At 38.2% G+C, this 19,363-nt stretch overlaps 1 protein-coding gene across 1 annotated transcript; it reads left to right on the top strand.

Moving 5' to 3' along the window:
* The first annotated feature begins 1,173 nt into the window (after positions 1 to 1,173).
* On the top strand, positions 1,174 to 19,234 carry LOC105437270 (chromaffin granule amine transporter-like). Its single transcript, XM_030987495.1, has 9 exons — positions 1,174 to 1,503; positions 13,064 to 13,367; positions 13,705 to 13,763; positions 14,262 to 14,345; positions 15,388 to 15,483; positions 17,143 to 17,232; positions 17,751 to 17,855; positions 18,345 to 18,440; positions 19,152 to 19,234. Exons 1-9 carry the CDS (start codon positions 1,386 to 1,388, stop codon positions 19,232 to 19,234), a joined length of 1,035 nt encoding a protein of 344 aa, XP_030843355.1. The 5' UTR covers positions 1,174 to 1,385.
* Positions 19,235 to 19,363: the final 129 nt, after the last annotated feature.

The raw sequence follows: 19,363 nt of genomic DNA, 5'->3' as shown, positions 1-19,363 counted from the left end.
CAGAAACGGTAAAGTAAAGCCATCCTAATGGTGATTGGTCCGCAACCTTGATGATTTTCTGCATATATATATATATATATATATGCTCTTCTTCTTCCACCTTGGCTAACTGGACCTCGCTAAAAGCCATTTGCGATTAATTAATATCTTTCTGGAAATTGTTGAGTTTCCAGCTATTATCTTGTACCAAGGAATTTTAAGTTATGGACTCATATCTAGCTCGATCATTCCCTAAACCATCTTCGAAGCCGCCAGGAAAAGGTATGTCTTCCTTGCAGGTACGCAGGGCCGTAGCCAGAGTTTGATGTTTGTGGGGGGGGGGGGGCACATAAATGTAATCAATCAACGTCCTGGGGAGGGGTCTAAAAAAGTTCAACCGATCTTGGAATTTTTGGGGGGTGCGTGCCCCCCCCCCCCCCCCCCCCCCCCCCCCCCCCCCCCCCCCCCCCCCGTGGCTACGTGCCTGCAGATACGTAGACAAAAGGAAATGTGCTTTTGTAATGATAATTACTTTTCGCTACCGCTCGTCTGGTAATAGGGACTTTTAGATTTGCACGACGAGAACGTGGACTGCTACATGTGACATCCTTTTAAGGCAATGTGACGTCCTTTAAAGGCACTGGCAGTGCCGGCAGTGCCTTAAAGGGACGTCACATTGCAGTCCACGTTTTCGTTGTGCAAATCTAAAAGTCCCTAATACAAGCAATATACACAGCGCTTACCTTTACAGGAGGCAAACGAAAGGAAATGGAGCAAAATTTCCTGAAACATTAATCAAAATTACTCGACTGGGCATGACTGTGTGGGCGCTAATCTGACATATAACATCATCTAGAACTGTACATGAACAAACTCACTTTTAAATTTTGTGAGCCGGAAAAGTGTCAAATTGCAGGTTTTAGGACTATACATTTTACTATTTTTTCACAAATTAAAACTGCTTTTATACAATGTAAGCAAATTTCTTGACACAATTAGGCTTTCGTATTCACATTTTATCATCTGTTCGATTTTCCCCTTGTTAGTTAAAAAAAAAAGTGAAATATGAACGATATTCATTTGTGAACAAAATCACTACTCAAGCTTTCCAATGTTATTGGCGGCTTCGAAACTCGGGCATCAAAGGTCCAGCACACCTGTAGATTCTATTGTGCAACCTTAGAAAACGGCAGCTGCTTGGCATGATAATGTTGCCAGTTGGGACTCTAGCTCTTAAAACTCCTTGGTTGTACCGCACGAAAATACAATTTCATTGATTGGCTATGTGCCGCGTCCTGATCAACTCGGTTACGTACTCGTGGAGTTACGTTGTTCACACAAACTGCTCCTTTCAAACGCTACAAATCTAGGAGTTTGATAGTTGAATCATACTGTACAAATTAATCATGCCTTCGTCCATTTCGTGGAGTTCTTGCCTGGGTTTCTTTCGAAGCAATCGAGCTTTTTCGACCGCTCTTGTAATCACTGTGCTCATCGCTGACGAAACTTTTTTGTCTGCTGTTGGTGAGTAGGCGGTAACTTTTAATTGCTACAGTTTCGTTAGAAACAGAATGTATGGATTTTATGCTGATTATATAAGATTTATTTATTTATTCATGATTTTCTTTCAACAGGGTAGTTTTAATCAGTTCCACTTAAGGGCCAACGGACCTGCTTTTCAAGGAAGCCCTGCATAATACAGTAAGAGTATACAAACATAAATATAGTCATACAAACATTATTAATTGTACATACATGTAAAATATCAAAATAAACATATATCTTATAAAAATACTTCTATTGAATCATGCAATATTTATCATCAATTGTTCAAAAATAGATATCGGCACTTACCAGTTAAAGTAATATGAAGCCGATACGCCTCCTCTGCTCACAACGAAGTAATAAGTCAATGCAGAAAGGTTCACATTATGTTTTAAAGCAACCTTTCATATTATATTGTTAAAGCAGTAGCTCTCATTTGCATCGCTTTGCCAGTGACATCAGAATAATACTTAGCCTAAAGGTAGACAGTTTCAGGTCTTAAAACTTAAACTCTAGCTCTTTAGTGAGGAAGCTATAACAAAGATATTGTTTCATTTGGTCACCTGGGCTAAGGGACAAAAACGTGAAATGTTCATCTTCTTCTTCTGCACACTAAAAGTACACATAGCTCCCAAATGCAAAGTTGTATGCTCAGGTGAGCACCTGCGGGTGTCATGTGTGTGAGAATGGTGTTCCTTAATGCATTTAAAAATGTGATGATTTGAATATTTCTTAATTACATTCAAACCATCGATTTGCATTCAACTGTTAATGTTTTTGTCTTGCGCCTTCCTTATTCATTAAATTGGCTAATGATTAATGACCCACAATACAGGGAATCCTTCCACAATGATGTAAAAGTTGCTTTTTACCCTTTGAGCGAAAAATAACACATTTGCTCTTTTGAACATTCAACGATAACTTATTACAACAATACCATGCATACAGTTTTTGAATCTCTTGATTCGCAATCAGTAATAAATCTTCAATCTTCTTATCAGCCAACAGCAAGCTGGTATCATCAGCAAAAAGTGAGTATGTGAATAATGTTGATGAGTGTATATATCATGTAAATAGATCAGAAACAACAGAGAACCAAGAACCAAGAACTGAACCCTGAGGTACACCATATTTAATAGAAGCAAGTTGGGAATTAGTACCATCCACCACAACAAATTGAGTCCTGTCAAACAAATAGCTTTGCTTGGAACCAAGACAAAGCTACATCACGTATTCCATAATGCTCAAGTTTCCTGAGGAGGATGCCATGGTCAATGGTATCATGGACTTAATACGGATGGACATTCAACGTGTTCTTTCTTTGATCCAATCATAGTCGCCGCCTTCTGATTATGTGCATCTTAATGAGCAGGCGCGGATCCAGGGGGGGCCGAGCGGGCCTTGCCCCCCCCCCCCCCCCCCCGCAAAAAAAAAAAAAAAAAAAAAAGAAGAAGGAAAAGAAGGGAGAAAGGGAAAAAGGAGAAAAAGGGAAAGAAAGAAGAGGAAGAAGAAAAGTAAAGGGGGAAGAAGGAGATCGAGGGGGCCGAAAGGGCCATGCCTCCCAGGCTGTTACCCCCCCCCCCCCCCCCCCCCAATCAAAAAAAAATAAGAGAAAAGGAAGGAAAGGGAAAGAGGAGATACTGGCGTACTGATAGAGGGGGGGGGGCTTGGGGGAAATCAAATTCAAACGTGGTTTATTTCTGATTCCACAACGGTGTATTACAAAAATAATGCTGAAATGACATAATTTCCGAAATTTTTCCTCACTTTTTAGTAAATTATACGTTTGTATGTGTTTGTTGGAAAATAAAAAAATTCCTAAATTTACAACCAGGCAAAAAATATGATTCTTGAGATTCCTACATGTCAGGGCCCAAGGTACGGCGGGGATCGAGAGCCTCGAGGCATCAAAATATGCTCATCTGACCGTGATTAAATGCCTAAAACCCCTAAACTTCCGGGGGCTTTGTCCCCTGGATTCCATCTAGGGCCCTACGGCGGGCCCTTAGATGATCATCTGACGGTAATTTAATGCCTAAAACCCCTAATTTTTTTGGGCTCCGCCCCCTGGACCCCACGCCAAACAGTGACTTGCCAATGTCACAAAATAATAAGGTATACACAAAAATATGCTCATCTGACCTTAATTAAACGCCTAAAACCCCTGAGCTTCCAAGGCCGGCTCCGCCGCCTCGACCCCACCTCGAGTCTTTGAAATTCAGACAAGGATTAAGAGTATAGAGAAAGGTACAACGCATCGTTTTCTTTCTCTAATAATAAAATGTCAAAGCCTCGCGCAGGAGGGGAGGAGGGGGGGGGGGGACTGAATTGAGACGAGGATTCAGAGGCGAGAACGGTAATACGAATCTTTAATTATTTAATGAAACGTAAAAGCTTATGCGCTTCGCGCGGGATGGAGGGGGAACTAAATTCCGATGAGGATTAAGAGTCGAGAACTGTACAACAAATCGTCTTCTTTCTCTAATGATTTAATGAAACGTAGAAGCTTCCGCGCTTCGCGCAGGACGGGGAGGGGGGAAGAACTGAATTTAGACAAGGATTAAGAGTCGAGAACTGTACAACGAATCGTCTTCTTCTCTAATGATTAAATGAAGATAAAAAAGCTCCCGCGGCTCGCGCGGGCGGGGGGAACCTGAATTCAGACGAGGATTAAGAGTCGAGAACTGTAAAACGAATCGTCTTCTTTCTCTAATGATTTAATGAAACGTAAAAGCTTCCGCGCTTCGCACGGGAGGGGGGAACTGAAATCAGACGAGGATTAAGATTCGAGAACGGTACAACGAATCGTCTTCTTTCTTTAATAGTTTAATAAAACGTCAAAGCTTCCGCGCTTCGCGCAGGAGGGGGAGGGGGAGGAACTGAATTTAGACAAGGATTAAGAGTCGAGAACTGTACAACGAATCGTTTTCTTTCTCTAATGATTTAATGAAACGTAAAAGCTTCCGCGCTTCGCACGGGAGGGGGGGAACTGAAATCAGACGAGGATAAAGGGTCGAGAACGGTACAACGAATCGTCTTCTTTCTTTAATAGTTTAATAAAACGTCAAAGCTTACGCGCTTCGCGCAGGAGGGGGAGGGGGGGACTGAATTTAGACGAGGATTAAGAGTCGAAAACTGTACAACGAATCGTATTCTTTCTCTAATAATTTAATAAGTCGTAAAACCCCTGAGCTTCCAAGGCCGGCTCCGCCGCCTCGACCCCACCTCTTTGAAATTCAGACAAGGATTAAGAGTATAGAGAAAGGTACAACGCATCGTTTTCTTTCTCTAATAATAAAATGTCAAAGCCTCGCGCAGGAGGGGAGGAGGGGGGGGGGGACTGAATTGAGACGAGGATTCAGAGGCGAGAACGGTAATACGAATCTTTAATTATTTAATGAAACGTAAAAGCTTATGCGCTTCGCGCGGGATGGAGGGGGAACTAAATTCCGATGAGGATTAAGAGTCGAGAACTGTACAACAAATCGTCTTCTTTCTCTAATGATTTAATGAAACGTAGAAGCTTCCGCGCTTCGCGCAGGACGGGGAGGGGGGAAGAACTGAATTTAGACAAGGATTAAGAGTCGAGAACTGTACAACGAATCGTCTTCTTCTCTAATGATTAAATGAAGATAAAAAAGCTCCCGCGGCTCGCGCGGGCGGGGGGAACCTGAATTCAGACGAGGATTAAGAGTCGAGAACTGTAAAACGAATCGTCTTCTTTCTCTAATGATTTAATGAAACGTAAAAGCTTCCGCGCTTCGCACGGGAGGGGGGAACTGAAATCAGACGAGGATTAAGATTTGAGAACGGTACAACGAATCGTCTTCTTTCTTTAATAGTTTAATAAAACGTCAAAGCTTCCGCGCTTCGCGCAGGAGGGGGAGGGGGAGGAACTGAATTTAGACAAGGATTAAGAGTCGAGAACTGTACAACGAATCGTTTTCTTTCTCTAATGATTTAATGAAACGTAAAAGCTTCCGCGCTTCGCACGGGAGGGGGGGAACTGAAATCAGACGAGGATAAAGGGTCGAGAACGGTACAACGAATCGTCTTCTTTCTTTAATAGTTTAATAAAACGTCAAAGCTTCCGCGCTTCGCGCAGGAGGGGGAGGGGGGGACTGAATTTAGACGAGGATTAAGAGTCGAAAACTGTACAACGAATCGTATTCTTTCTCTAATAATTTAATAAGTCGTAAAATTTTCCGCGCTTCGCGCGGGAGGGGAAAAACTAAATTCAGACGAGAATTATTTTCGAGAACGGTACAACGAATCGTCTTCTTTCTTTAATAGTTTAATAAAACGTCAAAGCTTCCGCGCTTCGCGCAGGAGGGGGAGGGGGGCTGAATTTAGACAAGGATTAAGAGTCGAGAACTGTACAACGAATCGTCTTCTTTCTCTAATAATTTAATAAACCGTAAAATTTTCCGCGCTTCGCGCGGGAGGAGAAAAACTAAATTCAGACGAGAATTATTTTAGAGAACGGTACAACAAATCGTCTTCTTTCTCTAATAATATAATGAAACGTCAAAGCCTGGGAGGGGGGAACTCGCCCCCCCCCCCCCATTACGTCACTGTTGGTCACCATAACGTACCAATATTTGGCTCGCATAATTTCAAATTTGGGCCCCCCCCCCCCTAAGAAATCCTGGATCCGCGCCTGTTAATGAGAACATTCAGCTGTTTTAACAATAACGACTGCGTTAGCATTTTCGGTCATTGACAAAGGAGCAGTTTCCCTTTCTTGGGTTTTGTTTGGATGGTGTGCTCTGTAAGAGTGTGTCTTAAATAAAAGCATCCTCAACGGGGAGCAGCAAAGTTGAAATGCAGACGATTTTGGTGATATGAAATGTATTATTACTGATTCGCAAACTTTCGCACACACCTATGACCTTATAAAACAATTAGAAGGCCATGATCTGTATCAGCCCTGTGCGTTGTAACTCTGGAATATTATGAGGAAATAGGGGGAAACGAGAATTTAAATCACAACCAAAACAAATTCCAAATTCCAATAACCTCTATCTGGTAATATCAACATATTTTTCAAAAAAAAATACATGTACAGTACACGGAACAACAGTTTCCGATTATAAGCCAGAACTGCACATCTATTTTCCATGATTTAGGCGAGTAATTATCTTCTGCGCATGTAGATTAACATGTGTAAAATCACTATCTTGATTCTGTCCCGGATTTTTGCCGGCGACCATGATGAGACCAAAGGGAAGAAACATGTACGGAATGTTATTGAGACGACATTGACGGAGACAATCACAATGAATTCGTTAAGAAAACGATGAATGTCCATTCCGTAATAGGTCCATGATATATCTAAGAATATCCCCAAATAATACTTGTCTCCATCATTATTTGTGTGGAAAAGTGCTTACGAGAACCACACTCCTGCGGAATCAAGATAGAGGTGTTGAGGTGTCGTGGACGAGTGGATATGTCACCGGACTGTGGATCACAAGGTCCGCGGTTCAAGTCCCGACGCGGCACAATGTCCTTTGGCAAGACATTGATCTTCATTTGCCACTCTCCACACAGGTGTTAAATGGGTAATCGGTAGGATGCGAAAGATAATGTGCTTAGATTAGCAAGTGTGCGCTTGTAAAAATGACGCCTGACTGGGATGCTCCCCAGGGAGTGGAGAATGTGCACAGGCGCGGATCCAGGATTTCTTAGGGGAGGGGGCCCAATTTTTTTTTTTTTTTTGCTCCCGAAAATTTGAAAATCGCGCCGGCCGAAAAGTCGCTCAGTGGGGGGGGGGGGGGGGGGGGGGGGGGGGGGGTAGTGAGCACATTATTTTTTTTTTTTGCTCCCGAAAATTTGAAAAACGCGCCGGCCAAAAAATTCGCTCAGTGGGGGGGGGGGGGGGGGTAGTGAGCACATTTTTTTGTTTTTTTGATCCTCAAAAAAAATTCTATTTGCACCCCCCCCCCTTGAGCGCCAGGGGGGGGGGCCCAACCCCCAAAAAAGGTAAAAATCACGTGATTTTACATGATTTTTTTCTCAAGGGGGGGGCCCGGGTCCCCCGGGCCCCCCCCCCCCCTGGATCCGCCACTGAATGTGCATACATTGTGTGCGGGTAAGCCTGAATCCGATGACCGGGGTAATAATTATCTGTAAAGCGCTTTGAGAGGGCCTTTGGTCCTGAAAAGCGCTATATAAGAACTAGCTATTATTATTATTATTATATCCTTTTTAGATAGAAACTCAGTGAAGCGTTTATAAATTATTTTTGCAAGAATTTTAGAAAAGATTGGTAACAGTGCTATTGGCCTATAATTAATGACGTTTTTACGGTCAGATTTGTTATACACTGGTACCACTTTAGCTACTTTGAGTTTATCAGGAACAACTCCCTGAGATAAAGACATATTAATGATTTTACATAAGAGATCAAAATAAGTTGAATGCACTCCTTTATAATTCTAGGTGAAATATCATCAGAACCACTAGATTTAGATGGTTTCAAAGACAACACAATATCGATGATCTCAGATTTTGAAGTTGGTTTTAGAAACATAGATGCATTATCATCACACTGTTTCATATAATCTTTAAAAGATTGTGGTTATTGAGGAATGTCTGCACTGATGTTCATGGGTAATCCAATGAAATATTTATTACAACTTTCAGCTTTATCATTGGCAGATGAAAGAAGTACTCCATTAAAATCCATCTCTTGAGGAAGTGAATGCCTATTTGACCGACTTAACAATTCATTGATATGAGACCAAGTGTTCCTAATATCGCCTTTAACACTGTGGAACAAATCTATGTAATAACTTTGCTTGGCTATACGAAGAGTATTAACCAAGACATTCTTATAATCAGCATATTTCTTTTTATTCTCAGCTGTTGGCCTCTTGACATAACTACCATAAAGCTTATGTTTATGATTCATTGTTTTCAATAAACCACGAGTTACCCATGGCTTTTTACATTTATTTTTGTATCGATAACTCCATGGGAAGAGAAGAGGAGAGATAGGTAGTGACGTACAAGTTGTCTGTATATGCGCACCCGCGTTATTCTGTTTCCTTTACTCATCACTTATTTCCTTCTAAACCGCTTAGAGGCATTATAATATTTGCGGTATAGGCATATTTTATTATTATTATCATTATTATTATTATTACTCTTGCGGGTATCTCCTTGCGCGACCCGTACGGTGCGGTTAACCCATTACGTGTATCAAGAGAAGCCTTAAAATGCATAATTTACTTGCAATTGTATTTCATTTGTAGATTAGGATAGACGTGATCTGAATTACAATTCAGCATTAATATCTCGAGTTGTCACTGCCATAGCCGGTTTCAAATTTATAATTCATTTATTTCTACTTTATCGATAATACATAATAATTATACTCAACAATAAAGGAACATAATTCTACATATTAATAGTTATAAGAAAAGATACAATCATAAATATGATAATTACATTGAAAAAGCTAAATAAAGCCGTTGTACTCTAAAAGAAGCCCTGATTTTATAGTATCTGTGATTTTTTTTCTCAAACGAACATGTTCGGTAATATACTGATTAGAAGAATTCTCAAATGTTATGAATTTAATCAGGTGATATAGTAAGGATTGCTAACAAACATGACCAACTATATTCTTGAACTCGAATCGTATAACTTCCGAGTTATTTCTGATCGAATGTTTCTCAGCAAATGGCGCTCAGCAGCTTTTAAACCATAGTATTCTAAAGCCACACTGGTTAAACATTGTCTACCACAAACTCCGAGATTTCAAGTATAAAACAAGATTATCGCCGAGTTGTAACATTTCGACTTACGGAAATTTTGGATTCACTAATCAGGAGATAATCTTATGCAGAAAATGTGGGCAAATGGTAATAGAAAATCGGGGCATTTGTTACAATATTGCGAGAAGTGGTTGGCACACAGTCACAGACTATTTAAAGATATATTTTTTGTTTGTTGTTGAAATAAATCTTTATTCATATAAAATCATGGATAACATCGTAGTACATAAATATTCATAACAAAGCACTTAATCACATGTCTAAATGAGGTCAAATCAAATTATATCTATATTTACTTGATAGCAGATTTTAAATTAGTAATTGTCTTCTTCCACTTAATAATATTCAAATTCGTTGTCTTAGTTTTGTTTTCCTCTACTTCTATTTTGTATTTCAACATAAACAAAAAATATTTTCTTATTATTTTCGACACTACATTTTATTAAATTGATTTCCAACACTCGCTTTATAGATTGCAAATAAAGCATAATGAAGTATTAAATCAATATCTGTAACTTTTTCTTTTGCGTTATTTTCGACACTACATTTTATTAAATTGATTTCCAACACTCGCTTTATAGATTGCAAATAAAGCATAATGAAGTATTAAATCAATATCTGTAACTTTTTCTTTTGCGTCATGAAAGCCATATACAACACAAATGGGTGAGAATTTAAAATCTTTACAGAAGGAGTTACATAATAATATTTCAATAACGTTCCAAAATCGGTAAATATTTTCGCATTAAAAAAATACATGTATAATAGTACCAGGTTTATTACAGTAATAACACAACTTGTTTTCTTTGATATTCCATTTGAATAAATTAACAGGTGTTGGTAAAATATTATACATAAATTTAAAGTTGAATTGTATCAAATAATTATCACGAGCATATTTCAATTTAAATAACCATAAAGAATCCCACTTAATAGTAAAATTTGTCTGTAAGGTTTTGTTCCAGAAGTCTACCGCCCTAGATGGTGTTTGGATTATTTTTTTATGAGTTCCTTAAATATTTTTTCACAGTAATAGAGTGTATTGAGAATTCAAAACTATTCAAATTCAAATTAGAGTATATCACTGATTTACGTTTGTAATCCTTCAAATCATAAACTTGTTCGCCATATTTTATGATTCGCCTCCATCTTTGTTGTATTGCGGTTCTTATTTTGGCATATTCACTCAGCCATCTACCATCATAATAGATAAGTTTATCTTTCAATTCTTTGACTGTCAAAAATCTATTTCCTATCACCATATCCCCTAAAAATAATATACCCGATTTTATCCAATTTTTATACAACAATGCTTTTACTTTAAATTTGATATCACAATTTAACCAAATCATTTCTTTTGTAACACTTCCATAGGTGTGGTGTATATCTTTTACATAATTAACTTGCTTTACAGTAAACCATGTACAAAGTAAGTCACAATAGAAATCAGGTATTTTCCCTCTACATGTGCGCTGTACAAATTCCTTAAAGGTACTTTGCACTATCCAAAAGTCAATTCTCGACGCCATTTTTAAATGAGTATTTCGATATGTAAATTGTTTTATATCTCTATGCATTTTTCTCCAAATATCAATCATACCATATTTTTTCAGTAACTTTATATATTCTTTAGGCTGTTTGTAAACTGTTCTACATCCGATAGTATCAAACGACGCATCGTTATTAACACAATTAAAGTCACCACCAATAATCAATGCATAGGAATCTAATTTGTCAACATTTCTTATACATCTAGATAGACGTTCATAGAACACATCTTTGTTCTTTTTTTCAGTTGGTGCATAGACATTAATCAACAATTTTTTTCTCTCTCCTGCTTCTATTTCAACCACTATAACTCTACCGTCATTTGATAGGTGAATTAATCTGGTATGAAATGACACGTTCTTCTTTATGATGATTACAACACCCCTGCTATGCTTCGTTCCAAACGAGTGAAAAGTTTTGCCTCCACATTCTTCATCAATTTTTTTTTGTATTTCTTCTGTCAAAAATGTTTCCTGTCATAAAATTACATTTGACTTTTGTCTAACAAGAAATTGAAACAACATATTTCTTTTTTGCTTATTTCTTAGCCCTCTCACATCCAGAGAAAAGAGATTTAAACAATTAACACCTTCGATCATTGATATAATATCCCAAAATTGTTTATACTGATTTGTAACCAGGCTTCTCCTTCGTTTCTTCGATTTTCTTCTGATGAGTTTAGTTACCTGAACTATTTTTTTGTTGAACCCTTTCTTCACCTTTTTCTTTCTTGTCGATCTTTTCGTTTCTTATCTTTGTCTCTCTCCGCATTTTCTGATCGGTGGTCGGTTGATTCATATCCATTATTGTTATCGCTGTTCTCGGGACCCGAGCTTTGACTTGCACCGACAGGTGTGCTCTTCGACCAAAGATCCGTCAGACTTCGTTGTTTCGATCGCTCATCGTGTGCTGTGCGACTATTTACATCTTTCTGCGCCAATGAACTTGTGTTGTTTACATTTTTTCCACGGCTGTGTTTACTACTCGTGCTATGTGACTCATGTTCACCGAACTTTCAGTGCCACTAGGGCGTTCACCATTCTTCGGCTCATGCTCACCTGTGGTGCCGACGCTCGGGGTCTGATCATGTGACGCTTCACATTCATAGCTTTTGTGACCCGTTCCCTTGCATGTTTGCATACGAATGGCTTGACGCACGTTGATGCATGGTGACTGGTCTCTAGGCATCTCGAGCACGTTGCTAAAGACGCTCCGGATATTTGACCATCGTGGAAGATGCGAGCCTTGAACGAGGCAAGCCTAACATGGCGGTCGAGTGGTTTCTCAAGCAATTTCATGTACAAGACCCTGTCGCCGTTCAAACATGATGTAAGCTGGCCATTCACTCGCAGACGTTGTCTTACTATTTCCCCTCTCACTTAACATTTTTTTTCCTTCTAGCTCATGAATAATTACCTCATCACTCACAGACAGGGAAACATATTTTACAGTAACATCTTTTACATAAAGATATGATTGTGCCTTTAAATTGGATGTCAAGACGGAGATATAAAACTACAAACAAACGATAATAACTTTATAAATGAGTTACATAGAAAAATGTGTATTTATTTGAAACGCATTAGGCCAAATAAAAAAAAAAAAACATTTTTAGCGTCCTGTTTTTTCGAAAAATAGGAAGGAGGAGGCCCTTTTTTTTTTCTTCAAAATGGCCGCTCAAAATGGCCGCTCGGTACATTTTCCCTGACATTCGGGCTATTTTTCAAGATGGCGGCCGACATTTTTTTTTTTTTTTTAATGAGAAATAGATCCATTTTTAGCAGTGTTAAGAGGAGGCGGCCCCCCCCCAAAAGGAGGCGGGCGGGGACGCTAAATATGTTTATTTTTTTACGTGGCCTTAGAAGAAGAATTGTGGAGATAAAGCCTATTTAACAATTTTCTTAGCCATGCATAAATTATTTAAATTTAAGTAAAAAATTAATCCGTGATTCGAAATCGGAAAAGCTCGATATGAATTTAAGCCTTAAGTCTTTATTTGATAGAAGATTTACTAAGATCTCATCTCTCTCTCTCTCTCTCTCTCTCACACACACACACACACGCACACTTCTCCCATCCTTCTCTCTCTCTCTCTATCTATCTCTCCCTCCCATTCTCCCCCTAATTCTCCCCCTTCTCTCTCTCTCTCTCTCTCCCCTTCAATATTCCGCATTCTCCCTTCCTCCTTTTACTCTCTCTGAATACAGTACCAGTGTCTCCTGAAGTTCTACTCCATCTTTGTTACCGGAATGTGTACCGTTCTATGTGTCTGGAGCTCTCACATCAGACGGGACTATTCAACATGTCGGAATGTTTGACGGGGCAGACCGAGTCTTATCACAGTTTAAGGGATGTCACACCCTCTAATACAACCAGCTCCACTCCAGATCCCCTCTTAGCTCCCCTACACGACTGTCATGAGAGGCTTAGTTTCCAAAATGGGTTGCTCCTGGCAACAACGTTCTTGATGAGGATCTTGCTGACTGTTCCTACAATCTTTCTTGTCGATAAGTGAGACTTCGAACATGCAGGACTGTACTCAATTTCATTTTATCGAATGTACAATTACAAATTCTAGATAATTTTCTCTCTCTCTCTCTCTCTCTCTCTCTCACTCTCTCTCTAATTTTTCCAATTCCTCGCCCAATAAGACAATACATGTATGTATGTATGTAAGAAGCCTTTATTCTTATTACTCAAAATAGACGACTAAATTGGAGCGATATCATAATAAGCGCTTTGGACCATCCATGAATTTGAATTATCACATATTTATTTCTGGGCCTATCCCTTTGGGCCTTCCGTTAATGCTTGATTAAATATTGTTGATTGGTATTTTCTTTTTCAGAGTTGGACTGTTTTCAATGTTTTTCTTCGGTACACTCTTGACTCTGATCGCCTGCTTGAGTAAGATCCTTCTTGATGTTGATAATGTTGTTGTTATTACTGCTACTCTTTTTTATCACCTCTCTCACTCTCTCTCTCCCTCTCTCTTTTCTTTCTCTCACTCACTCTCTTTCTCTTCGTCTGTTAATCCGTAACTTAAAGAGAAAGTCCAATTAAAGCAGAAAACGTAAAGAAACAAGTAATTCAAAGTTTGATGAAAATCCGATGAAGAATGGGAAAATTGTAGGTTGTTATAGTGACTTACCCCCATCTTTATTTATTAATTGCTTTATAAATCTTAAATTTCCATTTTTCTTGCGAAAGAAATATTGTACAGCCACCCTATATACTTGTAATAATTTCACATATAATTCTACACAACCCCTATACGAAGTTAATCGATTCCTTAATCTTCATTAAAGAAGAGGGCTTTTTTTTTCTCTCGCTCTCTCTCCAGCCCTTTTTATTTTCAGTAGAAAGCAAATGGAAAAAACTAATTAAATTCTTTGAATTTTACAGTGATGGGCTTTGCTGACTCGATCTTGGTACTTTTTCTATCGCGAGCACTCCAGGGCATCGGTACGACTGCAGTAGAAATCGCAGGTACGTTTGCCACTCTCCACCCTGGTGTAGTAAATGTGTACCTGGTATAATGTAGCTATTATTCAAGTCATTGTTATTGATTATAACTTTCATGTTAAGATATCTCGGAATCATCGGTGTAGGTAATAATATATTCCAAGATATCTTAACATGTAAATGTATATACAATACAGTGTACAAATTATATATCTTTCTCCTCTTTCTCCCGTTCTCTATCCCCTCTCTCTCTCTGTCTCTCTCTTTCTCTTTCTCTCTCTTTCTCTTTCTCTTATCTTTCTCTCTCTTTCTCTTCTCTCCCCTGTATCTATGCTTAAACTTCCTACTTGTGCATTTATATTGCCAACACGTAGATTTTATTCATGTATCTAAAGTATCAACAATCAATGATGCCACAAATGTACTGGATTGTCCAAACACAATATCATTTAGCCGCACTATAATCAGTGGCACTGCATGTAATATTTAGATAAATGATATTGGATAAGTAATAATATGCGGTAGCTAAGTAGGTAAGTAAGCAGGTCACTAATATAAATAATGACAATGGCGGTAATAATAATAATATCAATGATAAGCTCCTATTTTTAATTACCTTTCTGATGGAATTGATGTAAGAATGACGATTTAAGTCTGTTATTTTGTTTTTATTATGAATGTATTTGTCTCATTATTATACTACTTGTACCAACCATACAGGAGAAATTTCCTGACATTGACAACAACTTATAAACTTATACTTATAAAAGGCATCATTGTAACATCACGTTTGTGAGATTTGAATTTAGGACAGAAGCCGTTTACTCCACGAGTGGAGATACAAATGGAAATCCTTTAATGAGAGGGCTAGGAATCCAGAAAAAAGTGAGAGGTTATTGTATATAAATCCTCAGTGACTAATATGCTTAATGTCCGTTGTGCAGTGGCACAAGGACATGATTATCGTAATTATTGTTATATATTTTGAAATGATCTAACTACAAACCACATAAATATGTAATTGAAAGGTCTTTGTTATAATTATTATCATTTCATTCATCTAAAGGAGTTTCTTATTTGGCCGTAAGATACCAAGATGACGAGATGAAGAAAGGATTTGTTCTTGGTTTGGTGGTCAGCGGCTATGCTTTAGGAACACTTAGTAAGTCTTGCATTATTTCATTTTCTGACTTTGGCCATCCTATGTATAATAGGTATTAAGCGGAGGGCCAAAGTCAGAAAAAGTGGTTTGTCTGCCACTACCAGACAATCTTAGCACACCTTATTTATTCGAAGATTAAATTAAGATACACCATATTCCAGGTGTGTTTTTTTCAAAGCGATCACCCCTTAGTCGGAGGGGCCCTTTTGACGAAAAATAGTATTTTGTAAATAATATTTCAAGGGAACTTTGAGTTTGGTAAAAGAAAAAGAAAGAAAATCAAATCATTTATTTGTGTATACTAATTCCCATCACGCTTTGAAGTATAACACATGATTTTTTTGCATGTCTTTGTTTTTCAACAAAATGAATTTTATCCAAAACCGTTATTTTCCATGTATCATAATCGGAGAGGCGTCTTTTATAGTAACTTTCCAGGAATTTGGCCATGTATAGGGATAATATATTGTTTAAAGGGAGGCCTATCTTTTCAGTGAAAAGTTATAGCAACCCAAAGTAATTTATTTGACTTCCACAAAAATCGACATTTTTGCCCGTACATGTATTAACAGTATGCATATATTTGTATTCATGTATTGAGGACGTGTAGATTCCACAACTCTCCTTCCTTTTCCTGTTCCTCTTTTTGCTTTCAAATCGATTTTAAAGATATTTTTTAAGTTAAACCTCTAAATATGAATAATTAAAGTACCTTCAGCTTGATATAAATTTCATTGAGTTATGTATGTGTGTAAAATATAAATTTTGAGCCGATAATGTGTTTTTTAGGATAATTTTCCCCCTAATTTAAATAAGTTTGTTGACAAGATACCGGCAAATTTCTGAAAATGGTAATCACGCCCTTCATAATTGCTATACCCTAATGCGATCGGGGAAGCGGTACAGATCAATGAAGGCTCGAACTTCACGATTCCTTAATTCCTTTGTCCCGCTTTCCATTCGTAAATACAATGAACAGCTCCAGTCAAATTGAATAGGCCTGCGTGTATCTTGCCACTTCGCTATTCATCAATTGCATTGTACCCTTTCTTTTTAAATACACGGACCAATTAAACTAAGCTGAATCTGAATCTGAATTATCCTGGGTGTCAAGAGCGCCAGAAAAAAAGGGGTGATGCTCAAATAGATTCTGTATATCAGCATCTAGACTTACTATGATGCACACCATGTTATAATTTTAAGAGCAATTCGAAGGATACTCAGAGACTGATGGGGATGTTGAGAACATTTTCTTATAATTCAGAAACTCTAATTGCGTGTTTACAATCAGATAATAACTTAACAAATTTTTGAAAGGAAATGGGAAGAAGACCATGAATACAAGCCTATCATGATTGTGGGAACGGCTGCCGTTTTTTCCCAGACGAGTTATGATATGATGCACAATATTTAAAATTAGTGTAACCTAGCGACCTTGCCTTTAAGCGGTGATTCTCGACTTTAACGATTACGAAGTAAAGGTATTACAAAAGTAATTTATTTTCTTGCCTTTTTACACCCCCCTTTTTTATCTCTCTCTCTCTCTCTCTCTCTCTTCCTCTTCCTTTCTCTTTCTTCCTCTCCTTCCTTCCCCTTCCATCTCCCTCACTCCCCCCTCTCTCTCTCTCTCTCTCTCTCTCTCTTTCTCCCTCTCTGTAGTCGGTCCAACTTTAGGTTCTGTCCTGTATGGACTAGTAGGTCAGTCTGCTCCATTCCTGGTCATCTCTGCTGTATTAATTGCGTCTGTGGGTATGTTCTTTTTCTAGGTCAGAAGATAGTTCGTTCAAAATATTTACCCCAACAAATATAATGATCGAAAGACTTCCAAGAAATCAACTTAGGGGCAATGTTATACTCTGTTATATTCCATATCGAAATCATGTACGGATGCTGTAACAGGCTATTAAACGTCCCAACATTATCAAGGGATATTGCAAATGCATTAGCATGTGTTGATTATTCGAAAGTGTTTGCGATCCTGTTCCGTAGTATACCACAATGTATCTTCTCTTTCAAAATCATGTTGACAGTGAAATCTACCCCATATGCGGAAATAAGTAAATGAGATCCATAAAATATATATAAAACGTCTAGGATTGTTCGATATTAGGCGTGGTTTACTTTTTTTCCAGTACATTATTTGTTTTTAAAAAAATTGTCTCTATGATCCTCATCAAAGGAACTTTTTTAATTGACTTGTAATGTGTATAATATGCCCATCATACGCCAAATATTTTAGAGTGTTCATGTCCTTTTTCTTCTCACAGTTTTCATTCCAGTTTTCATGCCTGTGGACGTACGACCTCCTTTAACAGAGGAGGGGTCATCCTCTCTTGCCTTAATAAAGGATCCTTACACCATACTGGTCTCGGGTATGTAGCAGGCGTATAATAATGACATTAAATTTATAAAGCCCTTCTGCTAATCGAAGCGTTTATAGTGACATTCTAATCATGCTGGGAACCCACTCATCACATGGGTGGAGAGAGGCAACGTAGATAAAATGGTAGATCATTGGTGGTTCCAATATTCTCTTGCCGGGGGAGGGGGGAAGTTGCACAGGTATTCAGTTATGGTGGAGCTTAATTAACAACAGTGCATCCACTTAAAAAAAAAATTTATTGCATTGAAATTACAACGTCTTTAACCGTGAAATTTATCAAAGAGAAAGCCAAACTCATATTTTGTCTCTATTAATAATTCATTCATATTGTTGATGCCTAGAAACATTATTTCACATGAAAAAGAAGAGCCTTTGAACCTTTAACAAATCTTATTCCGGTATTCTTTCTTAGTTGAAGGGAATGTAACTGAATTTGTATCATCACCATCACCATTACATATCTTGTTTTCATATGCAGTTCTCGCTTTGATGACCTCGATGGGCATGGCCTACGCTAGTGCAACCCTTCCAATCTGGCTTCGATCAACTTTCCACACACCAGAATGGCAAATAGGTAGTGACAGATACCGGGGGCACGATTGGTTGCCCCTATTTAACTCAAAATCTTCACAACACAAAGAATCCCTTCCCCCATTGTGTTTTTATGCCGACTTGCAAATTCTTGACCTCAAATATCATGTTCATTTCACGTGACGTATTTTTCTATCGTTATGCATTATTTCCTTTACTTCTTTATTTATTCATATGTTTCTTTTCAGAGGCCTCAACTATACTTTTTTTCACATGTTCAAAGTGTAGTCGCTGGCGAATCCATAATAGGCTTGGTGTAATCCCCTCCCCCACCCCTGTAAAAAGCCCAGGCACTCTCATTGGAGTGTGTCACCGTCAAGCAAAACCGTCATTCACACCCCCTCCCCCTTCTTCAAAAGGGATTTCGCCTCCCTCTACACTGTCTCGAACTGTTCTCGAAATTATATCATCACACCGTTTGCAACCATTATTTTTTCAGAACCATGTAGAAATGGTACGAATTACACACAAAAAAGATTAAGATGAACGGTTATAAACGTAAAGTCTATTGTAGAATTGTAGAGCTACATGATGGGAGCGTTCTGGTGGAGTGGTATAGTGATGACGATGATGATGGTGATGATCGCAGGAATACGGGCATAGTTAGTTGCAGCTCTCCCTATTAACAACAAAATAAAATAAAAACAAATACAAAAGATAATTACGTCAATAAAGTGCTCATTTTTTTCTCCAGGTCTGATTTTCATTCCAGCCAGTATCGCGCACGTCATATCAGGACCTCTTATCGGATACTGGAATAAAATATTAAAAAGGTAGCTATTTCGTCATTTTTTTTCTTCCACTGTAACGTTCATCAAGGTTTTTTTTTCTTCTTTCTTACACCTTTTCAAAAGGAATGATATATTCGAACGAGAGATGTTCAGGAAATATGGACTTTTGTGGTTC

Source organism: Strongylocentrotus purpuratus, unplaced genomic scaffold (genome assembly GCF_000002235.5).
Source record: "Strongylocentrotus purpuratus isolate Spur 01 unplaced genomic scaffold, Spur_5.0 spur5_scaffold_16, whole genome shotgun sequence".
NCBI classification, from domain to species: domain Eukaryota; kingdom Metazoa; phylum Echinodermata; class Echinoidea; order Camarodonta; family Strongylocentrotidae; genus Strongylocentrotus; species Strongylocentrotus purpuratus.
This window is presented reverse-complemented; position numbering and strand designations above follow the sequence as displayed.

Excerpts from the sequence above, each read along its gene's own strand:
- LOC105437270 (XM_030987495.1), top strand. The coding sequence starts at position 1,386 with ATGCCTTCGTCCATTTCGTGGAGTTCTTGCCTGGGTTTCTTTCGAAGC. Across the intron at positions 1,504-13,063 it reads AACTTTTTTGTCTGCTGTTG|TACCAGTGTCTCCTGAAGTT; the intron begins GTGAGTAGGCGG and ends CTCTGAATACAG. Across the intron at positions 14,346-15,387 it reads GACTGCAGTAGAAATCGCAG|GAGTTTCTTATTTGGCCGTA; the intron begins GTACGTTTGCCA and ends ATTCATCTAAAG.